Source organism: Oxyura jamaicensis, chromosome 3 (assembly GCF_011077185.1).
Source record: "Oxyura jamaicensis isolate SHBP4307 breed ruddy duck chromosome 3, BPBGC_Ojam_1.0, whole genome shotgun sequence".
Lineage (NCBI taxonomy): Eukaryota > Metazoa > Chordata > Aves > Anseriformes > Anatidae > Oxyura > Oxyura jamaicensis.
Window position 1 is genome coordinate 51,766,774 of NC_048895.1, and position 14,643 is coordinate 51,781,416.

At 46.7% G+C, this 14,643-nt stretch overlaps 1 protein-coding gene across 1 annotated transcript in view; it reads right to left on the reverse strand.

Moving 5' to 3' along the window:
- Positions 1–7,663: 7,663 nt before the first annotated feature.
- The window catches only part of ZBTB2 (zinc finger and BTB domain containing 2), a 7,719-nt gene continuing 739 nt past the window's right edge, over positions 7,664–14,643 (reverse strand). Inside the window, exons 2-3 of the mRNA XM_035322976.1 lie at positions 12,782–12,968; positions 7,664–10,960 (exon numbers count right to left, since the gene is read on the reverse strand). Of these exons, the coding sequence (XP_035178867.1) occupies positions 9,592–10,960; positions 12,782–12,954 (1,542 nt within the window). The 5' untranslated portion in view covers positions 12,955–12,968 and the 3' untranslated portion in view covers positions 7,664–9,591. The remainder of the gene's footprint in view (positions 10,961–12,781; positions 12,969–14,643) is intronic.

Sequence of the window (14,643 nt, forward strand, 5' to 3'; positions counted from 1 at the left end):
AGCGGTTGTGGTGGAGCTCGGCTGCCCACTCGAGTAAAACCATCACACTGGCAAGTTTAAAAACAAACTGAGGAGCTGCCTTCTTATATACAGCTTGCAAGCTGGTGCTTTTGCAAAATTGCCTGCTTCATTTCAACCAGAGCAATCCATAGCCCTCAATGCTATCCTGGAGACAGCTTAATGCTTTGAGTGTCACGCTTGCAAATGACCTCTCTCCCTTATGTTGAGCAGCAGAGATGTCAATGCTAAGTGTCAGTGGTATTGTATCCCTATTTCTTGGTCCTCAGAGCCACATTTAATTGTGTTCCCTGGCAGCAGGAGGAAATAAGTGTGCTCGTTTCTCATTTCAGTATCACCACAGACGTGTGGCACTGCAAGTTAGTACCACTAGCAGCAGTCACACGCCAGAGCAAATAAATCCACTTGGCAGCAGCAGCTGCACTTATCTTCTCTCACCATGCAAAAGCTCAGCGCCTGTAAGCACTCTGGAGGAGACCACTGTCAGGGCATGGTTGGATTCGGATTAAGCCATCACGTCCCACTCTCTTTCACCAGTATCAGGAGGAAAATGTTTCACATGACACCGCCACATGAGGTGACTTTCTCATGGGTTTTAGCCCTTCTATATCAAGGACTTGGGCTGAGACAGAAATACAGGTCTTGAGGACTTCTGATTTCTGTGTGACAAATTCCTTTTGGAGCAGAAAACAACTCCTTTAGGAAGCTCTCTAGCAAGAAGATCCATTTCTCACATTTTCTGAAGGGGATAAAAGCATATATCAATACAACCATCAACTTCAAATCCCATGTATGTTCTTCTCTTTAAGACCTGGTGCTTAGGGACATGGTTTAGTGGGTGACATTGGTAATAGGGGGATGGTTGGACCAGATGATCTTGGAGGTCTTTTCCAACCTTAATGATTCTATTATTTTTAATTATATTTATTTATTTATTTTTCTACAAAGATACAAAGATTTCTGACCCTCAAGCCAATGAGAACTGAAGGTGGTGCTCCTGTTCTCTAGGGCAAGAACACTGCATTTGGTATCACCTTCTGTTCTCTGGCTGGCAGGGGCAAGAAGAAAGCACCAGCCCTCAGAGGAGCACTGTCTCTGGCGTGCCATGACCCTCAGCTGACACAGCAGGAGCCAAGCATTCTCAATTCAGTCTGAGAAATACATTGAAAGACACAAGCCCCTAGATCCTTTCTTTTTCTAGGACTGGGGCATGGTCTGAATGCATGGTGAAAACTGTTGTCAGTGCCAGCTGCTCACATGACATATCCACCTTACAAAGTTATCACAGAAACCTCTAAAATGTCAAAAAAATCTATAAATGTAAAATACCTCACTGTTACTTCTATGCCTTTTATGCTCCTCTTGTCTTAAGAGGAAACAGAGTAAAAATACAAACAAACAAACAAAAGCAAAACATAACAGCACTTACCAAAAAGAGAAGAAACCAAACCAAACCAAACCAAAAAAACAGGAAAGGTGGTGTCCTTAGATGCATGGTCACAGCTTTACAGTTTAGGTGACTGCTTCCTGAGTGCCTAACTGCTTAGTCATCTTTCAGACTCTCCCCTCGAGGTCAAGTTGCTGTTTCAACATACTTCTGCTCTCTGTTCTCCATCGCATGGTGCTGCGCACAGATGAATGTGGTGGTTTTACTCGGGTAGGCGGCCGAGCTCCACCACAACCGCTCTCTCACTCCCCCTCCTCAAAGAAGAGAGGGGAGAAAATATGATGAGAAGGGCTTAAGGGTTGAGATAAGGACAGAGGAGATCATGCAGTAATTATTGTGATGGGCAAAACAGACTCAGCATAGGGAGATAGTAAGATTTATTGCCTATTACTAACAAGCTAGAGAAGTGAGAAACAAAGGAAATAAACCAAAAGCACCTTCCCCCCCTTCCACCCTCTTCCACCTCCTCCCCCCAAGTGGCACAGGGGAACAGGGGAATGGGGGTTATGGTCAGTCTATAGCGCTTCTTCGCCGCCGCTCCTTCTCGGTCACTCTTGTCCCTGTGCTGAACTGATCTGGCATGGGCTGCCCACAGGCAGCAGCTCTTCAAGAATTGCTCCAGATAGGGGTCCGTACCATGGGGTCCATCCCTCGGGAGCAAACTGCTCCAACCTGGGTCCCCCACGGGCAGCAGCTCCTGCCAGGTCACCTGCTCCTGCGTGGTCTCCTCTCCACGGGCTGCAGGTCCGGCCCGGAATCTGCTCTAGCAGGGGCCTTCCACAGGCCGCTGTCTCCGTCGGTGCAGGCCCACGTGCTCCACCGTGGTCTCCTCCATGGGCTGCAGTGTGGAACCCTGCTCCACCGTGGTACTCCATGGGCTGCAGGGGGACAGCCTGCTTCACCATGGTCCTCACCACAGGCCGCAGGGGACTTCTGCTCCAGCGCCTGGAGCACCTCTCCCCCTCCTTCTTCGCTGACCTTGGCGCCTGCAAGGCTGTTCCTCACTCCTCTCACTCTCCCAGCTGCTGTGTGGCACAGCGTTTTTTTTCCCTGTCTTAAATCTGCTCTCACAGAGGCGCAAAACAACATCACTTAGTGGCTCAGTTCTGGTCAGCAGTGGGGCCCTTACCAAACATGGGGCAGCTTCTAGATCCTTCTCACAGAAGCCACCCCTATGCCCCCCTGCTACCAAAACCTTGCCACATAAACCCACTACAATGAAAGGCAGCATAGCTCTCTCTGACTCCTCTTCTGACTCCTGCAACTGATTTTTGGTTTAATTTTGCTTGCAGCACATGGAGCTCAGAAAGTAAAAGTGATCCTGCAGCCAGTCTGAGACACACCTTTACCAGCTGAGATTCCCCAAGGCAGCTATGTTCTGGCCTTAAAACCCCTCCGGCCAGCCTCTGGCAATGACCTGTGGGGAGATGACACCCTGTCCTGGTCGGCCCAGTGAACAAGCCCGGTCATACAGGTGCCATATATAAGGCTTCCCATGTGAGGCAGGATCCCAGCACCTGCACTGCACAGGAGACAGGTGAGCCTGTGTTTCCCTCCAAAAAATTCTGTCATGAAAGGCCTCAGGTTTGGATCTTGTCAGAGATGCAGAAGGGGTTGGCTTTGTGGGCTTTGCCCAGCTCTACAGCTGCTGCTGGAAGCATGTTTGAGTGGAGACAGTCCCATGCTGAATCAGAGGAGAGCGGTGTTCAGCCTGAGACTGCAGATCCCTAGGGCACAAAACAGAAACTATGTACAAACTTCCAGAAACAAGTGGCTGCCTTTGAGCCAACTCAGTACACAAAGCCCATCCAAGTAGGCCCCAAGTAGGAGAAAGCACAGGTGGGTCATCTGCTCCTTGTGGAAGAGAAAGAAATATCTAGTAAAGAACAGGAGCTCCAGCAATCAGCAAGAGTGAAACGTGCTACCTTAACCGTCAGCAACAAGTTGTGCAGATGTAGAAAATAAACTAAGACATGCTGTTGATTTCTGAGGCACCAAAGGGAGGAAAAGACCATTACACAGGCACAGAACAAGCCACGGGACGGATGTGGAGTGCTGGCTGCAGCACTAGCATTGGGGGCAAACACCCCTGTGGGACAGGGAGCACAGAGCTCACCCTGGTGGCCTGGTGCCCAGGTGGTATCAGGGGTCTTGGGATGGGGAAGATGAACAGGAGGCAAAGTCGAGGTGAGGGAATGGCCATTTTCTTTGCAACCCTGCAGCAGGGAGCACAGCAGTGTCCTGGCAGCCCCCTGCTCTGCTCCCTGGTGACACTGGAAAAGGCTTGGGGTGGGAAGGACTGAGACTTGACTTGCTGGGTTGTCCTGGGTCAGATCTACTTCCCCTCCACCTCTGCTCCTCTCTAGTCATAAGGGAAGTGCCTGTGTTTCCACCTTGCAGAGTTTCCCTGCCACCCAGCTGTTGGCTCGTGTCTCTCCTGGCAGTGCTGCTGACGGACAGTGAGGGCAGGACCCCCCAGGTTCGCTGCCCCTTCCCCACCTGGCCTCACCCGAGGCCAGGCTGTCCTGAGACCCATGGATGTGTTTGTGGCAGCACCTCAGTGCCTCCAGCACCTCTTTCTGCGAGAATTGGGTGCTCAGGAAAAGAAAAAGCTTCTCCTTCAGGAAAGGCTGCTCCCCTCCTGAGTGCCGGACTTACCGCCCTTATCCAGCTGCTCCAAGACGGGGGCAGTGAGGGCCCGTTCTGCCCGCTTGGGCTGGCCAGCGCGGCCTCTGGGCACGGAGGTGCCGCTACAGCAACGCTCTGTGGGACACCAGGTGCCCGCCTCTGCCATGGGCTGCTGGGCAGCGAGCCAGGAGGCCTGGGTGGCTGCGCTGGTGTGACTGCACCATCTAGTGCTGTCCTCCGCATGCTCGCAGCCGGCCCTTCTGCCCACAGGAGGCTGAGCTGGTTTCTCACAGGTCAACACTGATTGCACTGCAAGTGCACCTAGCACACAGGTTGCTAGCACATAGTTGTCCCGGTGTGTTACAGGAGATGCCTGCACTGTGGTGGAGAAGGAAGGATGAGTATTTTTTCCCTCAGCCAGGCAACTATTTTACTCATAAATGTGTGAGTTAGTGACTTTGTGAGCTAATGAGTGGGTGAATTAATGAAACAGCAATCTAGAGAAATAATAAATTAGACAAGTCTTTTGAAAGGAGATTGAGCCTTTGCCAGTGAGCTCGTGAGATGGAGCTTGATCCACAGAGTGCATTGCTCTGTGAATCTGGGAGACCCACATCAATTGTGACAATCCACAAAACAATTATCTGATAAAATTGGACTCGTGATAAAGTAGTAACAAAATGGAAAATGCTTTAACCACATGATTAGAAGATTAAGGTACAGGACTGAAGGAAACATTGGATATATCAGGAAGCTTATTTAGAAAACCTGGGGAGTGCTTCGAAACAAGGCCTGCAACAGTCAGCAGTTTGTGGCTCCCTCCCCAGGCACTCCGGGGCAGAGGGCTGCCTCCTCCACACCCCGCAGAGCCATGCAGCAACTGGGCTCCTGTGTTAATTTGTGTTTGTGGCTTGGTTTCTCTTCCCCAGGTAGATTTCCTAAGGTCCAGGGAAAGCATAGGTTTCGGCTAATGCAGTAAACATGATCTGACTCTAAGGAAGTCCTACTCGCAGCTTCTTTGGCATGAGTGCTACTGCGAGGAGTGGCAGCAAGCCCTTGACAGGTGAGCACAGAGCATGCTGAGTTCTGCGTGCTGGCGAATGCGGTCTGTTGCAAAGCATAGCTGCTCAGCAGCAAGGCTGCGCCACAGAGGAAGTGAGTTCTGTGGTTTTGGCCAAGTTCCACTAAGCCATGCCCCTTTTCATGGCAGGCTTCTTAGAAGCCCACGTTTGAGGGCAATGAGTTTTCACAGAACATCTGGCAAGTATATGTTAATGAAGTGAAAATACTCCTTGCTTCTTTCTGCATTTTGTTCTGGTCTTGTTACAACCCAGTTGTCGTTATCCAGTGGCAAAAGGCATCCTTACAAACAGAAGTAAATGAACAAAGCAACAACCATAGAAATTGAAATTTCTGCCTCAGGTGGGACAACAACTGGGCTATTTAAACAGACCACTTTTATCCCCACTAGTAGTGTATCACCTAGATTTCATTATGAAAGTATGATGCTGTAACTAATTAAGAGTGTAATATTTACAGTGTTCAAGTACAAATGCTAAATGGATTTTTTTTTTCTTTAGTACCTAAATACTTCCAATCATGTATAGCCATGAAGTATCTTGCTGCATGGAAACATTTGTTGCCCTGTAGGAAGCAATGAATTACAGTCAATGAAAGGATCTAATGCCAAAATGAATCCTTCCTTAGTTGTGTTTTCCTTTGAAGATTAAAAGGTGTACAAAAAACAACCAATTAAAAATACTTTAAGTTAATGAATGGATCATGTTGGTCTTTGGTAGCTTGTGTTGAAGATAAACAAAGCGATATATTACTTTCCAAAAAGGCAAAGTACCTAAAAATATCTAATCAATTCCCTCCTTGCAGAAGCAGAACGATTTTAGCAGACCAGTGACTAAGATACTTGGTACAAAGCTGACAAGAAGTGCTTTTTACAGATGGCTGTGATCTTCACTTTCAGAGGCAATGATCATCTCTCTATTGACCAAATAGATTTGTAGGTGCTTAGTACTTCAGAGGTCAAGGCAGAGGTGTCTTTTGTGACATACCAGGGAAATTAATTTCCAAGTTAACTGCTTTGGAAATACACTGGGGGCTAAAGTCCAGCCCACAGACTTGAACGGTAACAGATTTTCACTCAGGTTTTTCAGTAGTTCCTGCACAATTGTCTTTGTTTGGTGCAAAATTTGCAAGTGAGCAGGCTGAAAGAGCAATGAGCAACTCAGTCATAAATTTGTGTGTCAAAAATTTAAAGATAAAACCTGAAGTTATCTCTAACTGCACTAATTCAGGCAGGATTTAACAAAGAAGCTGGGACAAAACTGCAATTGTGCTGTAAATACCCAAATCCTCATTTCAGCATCTTAAAAAGAATATATATGATTCTAATCAAAATATTGTGATCCTGCCTTTTGTAACGTTCCTAACTCATGAGTAGAGAAACACCGCCAAACAGTGAGAAGCAAGGATTCAAACACCACTCTTGAGCACCACACAATAAGGAGCATTCGCAATAAACCATTCTAACAGCTGAACACATAGAAAAATAATCATCTTTTTATTGCGATTTTTTTTCTCTTTACCAGACAGCATTGTTTCTTAAGAACAGATAGGAACAGGTGAAAGCTCTCTGCTGAGCCTGCAGCTTCCCGTGGCTTGAGACAGCAGGGCTGTCCCTGCCAGCTTCTTGCCCTGGCAGCTCCCTGCCCCACGTCACCCTTCTTTCTGGCAGGGCCCCAGCTGGTGGGGACACGCTGCACACCCTGCCCTCCTCACCCCGCACATTGCCAGCAGCACCGCTGGTTTTTGTTGGTTTTGGTGCTCCTCCTCCCTGCTCATTCCTGCCCTTGCACAACCCACGAGCCATCTGATACCCTCTGCAGAGCTCAAGTGGGATTTGACAGAAAAAAAACTTTTTTTTTTTTTTTTTTTAATAGACTCATCATTTCCAGACCAGTTAACCGAGCCCATTTGACATGTAACCAAGCAAACGTCATGTTCTCCAAATGGCAGAAAAAGAGAGGCGAGAGCAGGAATAAGGTAAGGACCAGGGGTTGACGAATGTCTCAAAAAATGGTGTGGTCGTGCTTCTACTCCTGCTACAACTTGCCCCCGGGGGAGTTGAGCTAAACCCTTGTACTTTGCATAGGAGCTGAGCTGGAGTACTTGAAAGATCATCTGAATATGTAGTAACTAACAGCTGAGGTGGCAACACTCAGCAGTAGTAGTCATTTTGGAAATGAACTTGTGACTATCCCCTAAACCACAGCTACCTCAAAACCCTGACCATATCCTCAATAAGGAAAGATTTATTCTTTTTTTTTTTTTTTTTCCCTGTTCTGAGAGCATTTCAGAGTACATGAGGTGAAATAAAAAACACGCTTAAAGAAATTACATTGGTAGATAAAGATCCTAAAAAAAAGTTTTAAAATGGGCAACACTAAAATAATTCTGTAAGATGTTGTATTTTTACCTCAAAATACTTGTATACCTTGACGTAAAATCAAATGATTTTAGACCTACTAGGCTAACAGAAGACAACATAAACTCAACGCCACTTACAATAAACTTTACAATAATTATCACATTATAATAAAAAACTTGAGATATGAATAGGTAGGGACCCTTTGTGCTAAATCCACTGTTTCAGGCTTTACACTTTTTCTATTTGTTCGTATGTATGGAGGAGGTTTTTGTCTGATATACAGAATACATTGCTTGACTTTTAAACCGATTCAGTAAGAATTCTTTCAGGAGGATCAAAAGAACCAACAACCTTTCACCTGCAACTCAATAAATCATATCCCATTTAATTCAGTTTTTATTCAATGAAATGATGTATAAAAACTTACAAATCTGAGAACTTAACTATACACAAAAAGATGATATTCAGTTTAAATGTATACACAGAGAAGAGCTGTGGTTTGTGACTTGCCCTCTCCCACCCCTCCCCCCCAAACACCCAGTGTCTCCATTTACCATGGGGCACTTAATTCTGTCCTTTAAGCCTTCTGGCGGCCCAGTAATTGCTAGGCGGGCTTCCTCCTTGCTGTCAGTTTAGGTTTTGAGGCTACCAGCAAAAAATCCGGGCACTTTAATATAAAATAATAAGAATCAACAACTTGATTTTTAACACAAAGATGCAGTGCTATCATCAGCAGTAACTAAAACTACAGAATTCATCCTTTCAGTTTTTGCAGACTTTGTCTTGGCTTTGAAAATAAAGGGACTCTCAAAGAGCAGAATTTGCCAGTCGACACTACAGATTCGCTTTAAAACAACCATGATCCCCTGTTGCTAGTACGGCTCTGCACCACTTTTTCTTCATCTTAACTCATGCAATTAGACCAAATGAAACCACAGGCATTCCTTGCCTGAATAAGGCAATAAATACACTTTTTCCCTCTCCTTTCATCCAGAATGACTCAAAACTACAGCTAACAACACATGCACGTGCTGCACCGATGATGGTACTGTGCTCACCAGGATGTCACTTCTCCAGTTTCCTTTGCATCTTGGGTGACAACACTTACCTAACAGCTTCTGTTCTACAGGCGAATAAAAATGCACACAGCTGAGGACATTTTAAATTTGATTTAAAATAACCTGTGCAATAACTAGTTTTGTCAAACAACTAAAATACTTTCTGGGCTGAATCTGAGAGCAGACGGCCAGTTGCTTAAAAAGGATGTGTGCATTTATTTACCTGTATCAAATATACACACAAACACTTTCCATATATATAAAAATCTTTATACATATACAGTACTTTTATATATATATATATAAAGATTGCCATCACATTATTATTTTAGCTACAAAGTCAAAATTTGACTTTGTAACTCCTTTGCTTGAATCAATCATGCTACCTGAAACAGATACCCAAAGGCATACTTGAACGAAAACATAGGGCTAAAAGAAACCCAATACCCGCAGCGATTTTTAACTCAATGAACAATTTTTGCACTCATTGAGAAAAAAAGTCTGAGGGTTTTAAGTTATAATCTTAATCAACTTGCATGTGGAGTTCTAAAAAGCATGGTGTTAAATTTACCAGATTTTCTCAAAATGCCTTTTACCAGGGAAACTAATATATATACTCTTTGCTTACCAAACTGATACTCTGTTTCTCATTACTTTCACCATCATATCTAAATACACTTTTAAGCAATCTAAATTTTGTTTAAAATCTATTAAATTTGGATTAACTAATACTATCGACATAGTTAGCTGGATTATTTTTCACATGTTCCTTTGTATTAAAATCAATTATGTTGCGGTTCGACGCGAGAGCTTTTTGTTTGTATCGGTGGGAGAGGCAAAGTCCCATTTCCTAATGTGCCAGTACAGTTCTGGTTGCTGAAGACAAAGGGTGGGAAGGAGGCTGGTGGAAAAGATGGCAGGGGTGAGGCGGGGGGGGGGAGGATTGATTTAATAAAAATGAGTAAAGAAACTTTAAAAAATTGATATAGGTTTCACATTCAGTCTAACAACACTGCTTCCTGCTCCTTTTTGATGGAGGCTAACACTGCGTTATCAGTCTCTGTGGCTTCTGTGTCCCCACCACCTAGCAGAATGGAGCGATCTTCTTCTAGCGTAAAGACAGAGTTTTGATTTTGGCACGAATGTTTGACTACTTCATTGGGAGTTGAAAATGTTTTGTCACACAAGTTACATTTGTAGGGCTTGTTGGTCTGTACTAGCATGTTGTCCATTTGACTGCCTTCCTCAAAAGTACAGAGTTCCAGAGTCTGTTTGTCCACCATTGTGTACGTGTCCATGCTCTGGTTTAGGCACACATGTCTGGCAGCCTGGTTAGCCCTACAAAAGCTTTTGTCACAAGTGCTGCACTTGAAGGGTTTGCCAGTGTGTATGTACATGTGCTCCCTCCAGTGGCTTTTCTGAATAAATTTGCGCCCACAGATGGAACATTCGTATTTCCGTCTTTTTACTTCCCTCTCTTGATCTGCCTGCTCCAAGTTGTCTATGTCTGCAATATCTGAGGGGGGCGGTGTCTCTGATTGCTGCTGCCCATCAATTATCGGAGAGTCTGAGATCTGCTGCAGCTCACTGTCACTAATCATCCCAGCTTCAGGCACTTCCATGGCATCTTTTTCAGCTGTGTTGTTACAGAGAGACAAAGAAATATTACTTTCTCCCTGCTGGCTCGACGTGAAGGGAACTCCTGTGTGGATCTGCAGGTGCTCACGCAAACTACTGCGCAAGTTGAACCGCCGGCCGCAGAGGTGGCAGGCATAGTATTTTGGGAAGCTCCCATTCCTTTTCATAATGCTTGGCTTGACGTGTGCTATTGTGAGCGAAGTAGGCTGTTCATCTGAAGAAGATGCTTCCATGTTGGCCTCTTCTCCTGCAGGTGAATTATTACCGGCAGCGGATACCAGCTCCGGGGATAAAGATGATGGCAAGGGGTCAGAAGTGGTCATATTCATATTTGTCCGGGTCACTTGTGGCATAGCTGTAGCTAACTGCGAGAGCTGTGAGCCTTCCGAAACCTGCTCTTGGGTCATCCGTGAAGTCTGTGGCCTTGGTTCTCGCCCGAGTTTGTCAGCTGCTGATGTAACTTTAGTGGGATGTCTTATCTGGTGATCTGCAATCTGAATGCCATATAATGAAGATGCTAATGGAAAAACTTGATCCGGGTGAGAAAAAGTTCCCTGACTTGCAAGGCTGGCCTCCTGAATGAGTGGATACGCATGCAGAAACTTTATTCCCTGTTCTAGTCGAACTGGGTCAATGAGTTGCGGTGCCATCTTCCCGGTGTACATCAGATGCAAGAGATAACTGAAGATATCTGGCTGTATGTCAGTCGCTTTCAAACGGACACATTCACTGAAAGGTGAAACAAAATGATCAGTAACAGATAAGGGGAATGTTTTCAGCCAGATCTAGATAAAGATAAAGCTGTCCCATCGCAATCTGTACCTTTCTAAATTGCTGTTGTGTGATAGACTTGATGTCACAGACGTTAATACATTTCATAAATTCTGAAGATATTTCCCCCCCCTTTTCAAATTGGATTCAAACATGTCTGCAGCCGAATTAAGACTTGCTAGCACTGGAGTATAAATTCACAGCCCTTTAAACTCTTCTCAGTTCTTGGCCCTGAAAACACCTAAAACTCATCTGGCACTTACCTGTTGGGCTTCTATGTCTTACTAGTGTTTACAGTAATAGTTCTGCAAACATGTGGTATCACCTCCTCTGAGCTGCACTATGACCCAGAAACATGCACGATGGGGTGTGAATTCCCTGAGGATCTGGTGGAAAAGGTGTAGCCTGAGCACATCTAACCCGTGAAGGCCAGGCTCTTATCAAGAGAACAGTAGCTTCTTTCCCTGAACAGGGAGGAAGGAAAGGTAGCACCAGCAGTATGCTTGGTCAGCGCTAACAGTCCCTTGGGTAGTGTTCAATTAAGTGAGGCACATTGGTGGTGGTGCCCTCTTCAGCCTAACGGGATTGAAACCAACACCATCCTCCAGTTAGAGCATGCCCTACGCATCACCCATTAGGATGCTCTGGACTGGAACACCCCCCAGTCCTCCAGCTGGATCTCTGTGAAGACGGAAAGGTGAGGTTCACAAAACAAGAAAGAACATCAGGAATAGCTCGGTTAGGCTGCTTTGCAGAAAGAGAGGATCTGGGATTCTCACTGTTTTTCAGTTATTTGTAGCTCTTACATTAAGCACACGTTAATTTTCAGAGTTATTCACAGCTCTTATACTAAGCACAAGTTAAACCAAAGACAAGTCCAGAAATGGACATGACCGCACTGCAGTCTGAATGCTCTTGACCACAGCAGGCTACCAAGCTGAGGAGGAAATCATAGCCAATTCTTCTTTTTCTTGAGCTCCCTCTTACTGCTTCTGAACTCAGCTGTATTACTCAAAATAAACTGTGCAATGCCGTCCTCCAGAGATGACCGTATGCTCCTGACGGAGCACCAAGACTGATACACCTGCCTACAGTCCTGTCTCAGAAGTGCAAACGTACTTCTCGCCCTGATGGTTATTTACTTTTGGACAAAGACTATTAGCCAGAGCCAAGAGTTTTGCTCACTTAAACTTTTTGATACAGTTCAAATAACTGGGAAAAAGAAAACTCAAAAATCTTTAAAACAGTCTCATAATTTATCTTGTTAATGCCTTCTCTGTTCAACTGTCCCCTCCCCCAAAAAAGAAAGAAACAAATGAGCCAACAAAACAGCCCCTCCTGCCCTCAAAAGCCAACACAACCCTTATTTTATATTTATTTATTATTTAACTGATTGAAAGAAAACCACAAAACATACTACCCTATTTTACATGTCCATTTCTCAGAGTCTCCTAGTAGATATTTATTAGGTTGCTTATCATGTTATGGCAATGTCAAAGAAGTGCAGTGGTGAAGACAGAAGTTTTTAAATACCCAATGCCAGGCATCCTATACTTTTTAAGGATGAAGAATATTCACTGAATTATAACATTAATGTTAATGAAGTTCATGTTCAACTTTGACACTTTCAAACTGAGATTATAGCCTGCACATATGATCAGATACCATTCACTACATCACAGCAAGAAGCAAAAAGAACATTTCAAGACGTCGGTAGACCTCCCTACCACAGCTACCTGAACAACATATTAACAGTCAAGTCAGCCTTTCCGTAGTTACCTGGTTTGATGAACAAAGAGCATCTTGAAGTAGTTGGAGAAAGAAGCAAGGACTGACTTGTGTGCCTTGAAGTAGACATCACCGATCGCAACCGTGCAGTCACACAGGAAACCAAACTCTCTCTGAGCATTTAGTTGCTGCAGCAGAATAAGTCCATGGTTGGCCAAATCCATTTTTTTACACTCTGAAAAGCAAACAACTTTCATGTAAAACTCAACAGTAGATACACAGATGCAAGAGTAGCTCTCTTTCCACAGTTATTTTCCTCTAATATCTGTACGCCTTTCATCAGTAACACCTCGTAACCCCAAACTACGACAGCAATGACACCTCGCATGCAGGCAAGGACCACTGTTTCTCGACACGCAACGCGATTCACAAAGGCGCAAAGATTTGCTGTCCCCTGGGAAATTCCTACTTTGTCCCCCAAAGCAGGAACGCCAGGGGGTGATGTGTACGGCTCCATCAACGGGAACCCGTGCAACATCGGGCAAGCACCGGTGAAACGTGGCACCAACCTCAGCCAGCCTAAACCAGGGCTTGTGCAGCCTCACCCGCCGCATGATCCCACGGGCTGCGGCAGGGCAATTACTGAGAGCTGCAACCTTCTCTCGAGGGCTTGAGGGCAGCTTTGGAAGCAAGAATTGGCAACTTTGGGAAAAAAATAGCCAGGGAAACAGATTAGGAGAGTTGCATACAGTTGGACGGATGAATATATGGCCGCTACAACCAACAAGTGGATATAAACTTAACCAAAACAGAGCTGTGGGCAAAGTGACAGCACGCAGCAACTAAGGCAGTTCTGTGCACAGCCACGTGAAACAGCACGGCGCGGGTCAACACACCGGGCACAGGGCACGGAGCGTGTGCCCCCAGCAGCAGAGATGCTCTACAAACAGAAAATAAAGAGGTGGTGGGAACATGGATCAAAAGCGGCAGATTTACAAGAAGATTTGAGTTTAAGAGGAAGTTACCAAGATTTTGGGTAAAGTACGAACTGATTGTTTCTTTAACATGTTAGGAATGATTTTTTAAATTATTTTTCTTTTTAGGAAAGAGGACAAAGGCGTATTGCACATAGTAAGTTTAGAAGTATTTCTGCCTGCTGGAGGGCGAAGGAAGGGCTGCCCCTTCCGGGTAGAGCTGGGCATTTTCTTAGTTAATGCACTTGATAGGAAAAAAAAACGGTCGGGTTCCAGCCTCCTCCAGGCCCTCCCTCATCGATGCCTGAACAGTTCTGTTTAACGATTATGCAAAGTAACGTGCCAGAACCCCGCCTGCCCCCAGGGAGGGCACGCCGGCTCTGGCAGCGGCAGCAGGAGCCCCGTTTATGGGGGCTGAACCCGGCGGGGGGGCTCCATGCAGCCCCTCGCGGGCCGTTGGCGGCCGTTGGGCTCAGCCGCGGCCGTTACAGGCGCGGCGCCGAGGGCAAATGGCCCCCGCGGCGCGCGCCCCGCCCGCTCCCGCTCCCTCCCGCTCCCGCCGTGCGCGCGCGCGCTGCGGAGCAGCCTCCGGCGGCCGCGTGGGCGTGGCCAGCGGGCGGCCCTCTCCTCCCCCCCTCCCACCCCTCCGTGCCGCCCGCGCCCTGTGGCACACAGCGGGCGGCGCGCTCCCATTGGCCGGCGGGGCGGAAGGCCGGGCGGCCGCGCGGCGCTCTCACTGGCTGAGCCCCGCCCCTCTCCTCCACCTCTCCCCCCCTCCCCTCCCCTCCTTCCCCCCCCCTCCCGCGCACGCCACGCGCACGGACGGACGGCGACGGCGCGAGACGCAGCGCGCGCGAGACGGGAACCGCCGCGGCCGCCGCCGCCGCTGGGGCCGGGCCCGCCCCTGCCGAAGAGCCGGAGCCAGGCGGGGCCGCCCCC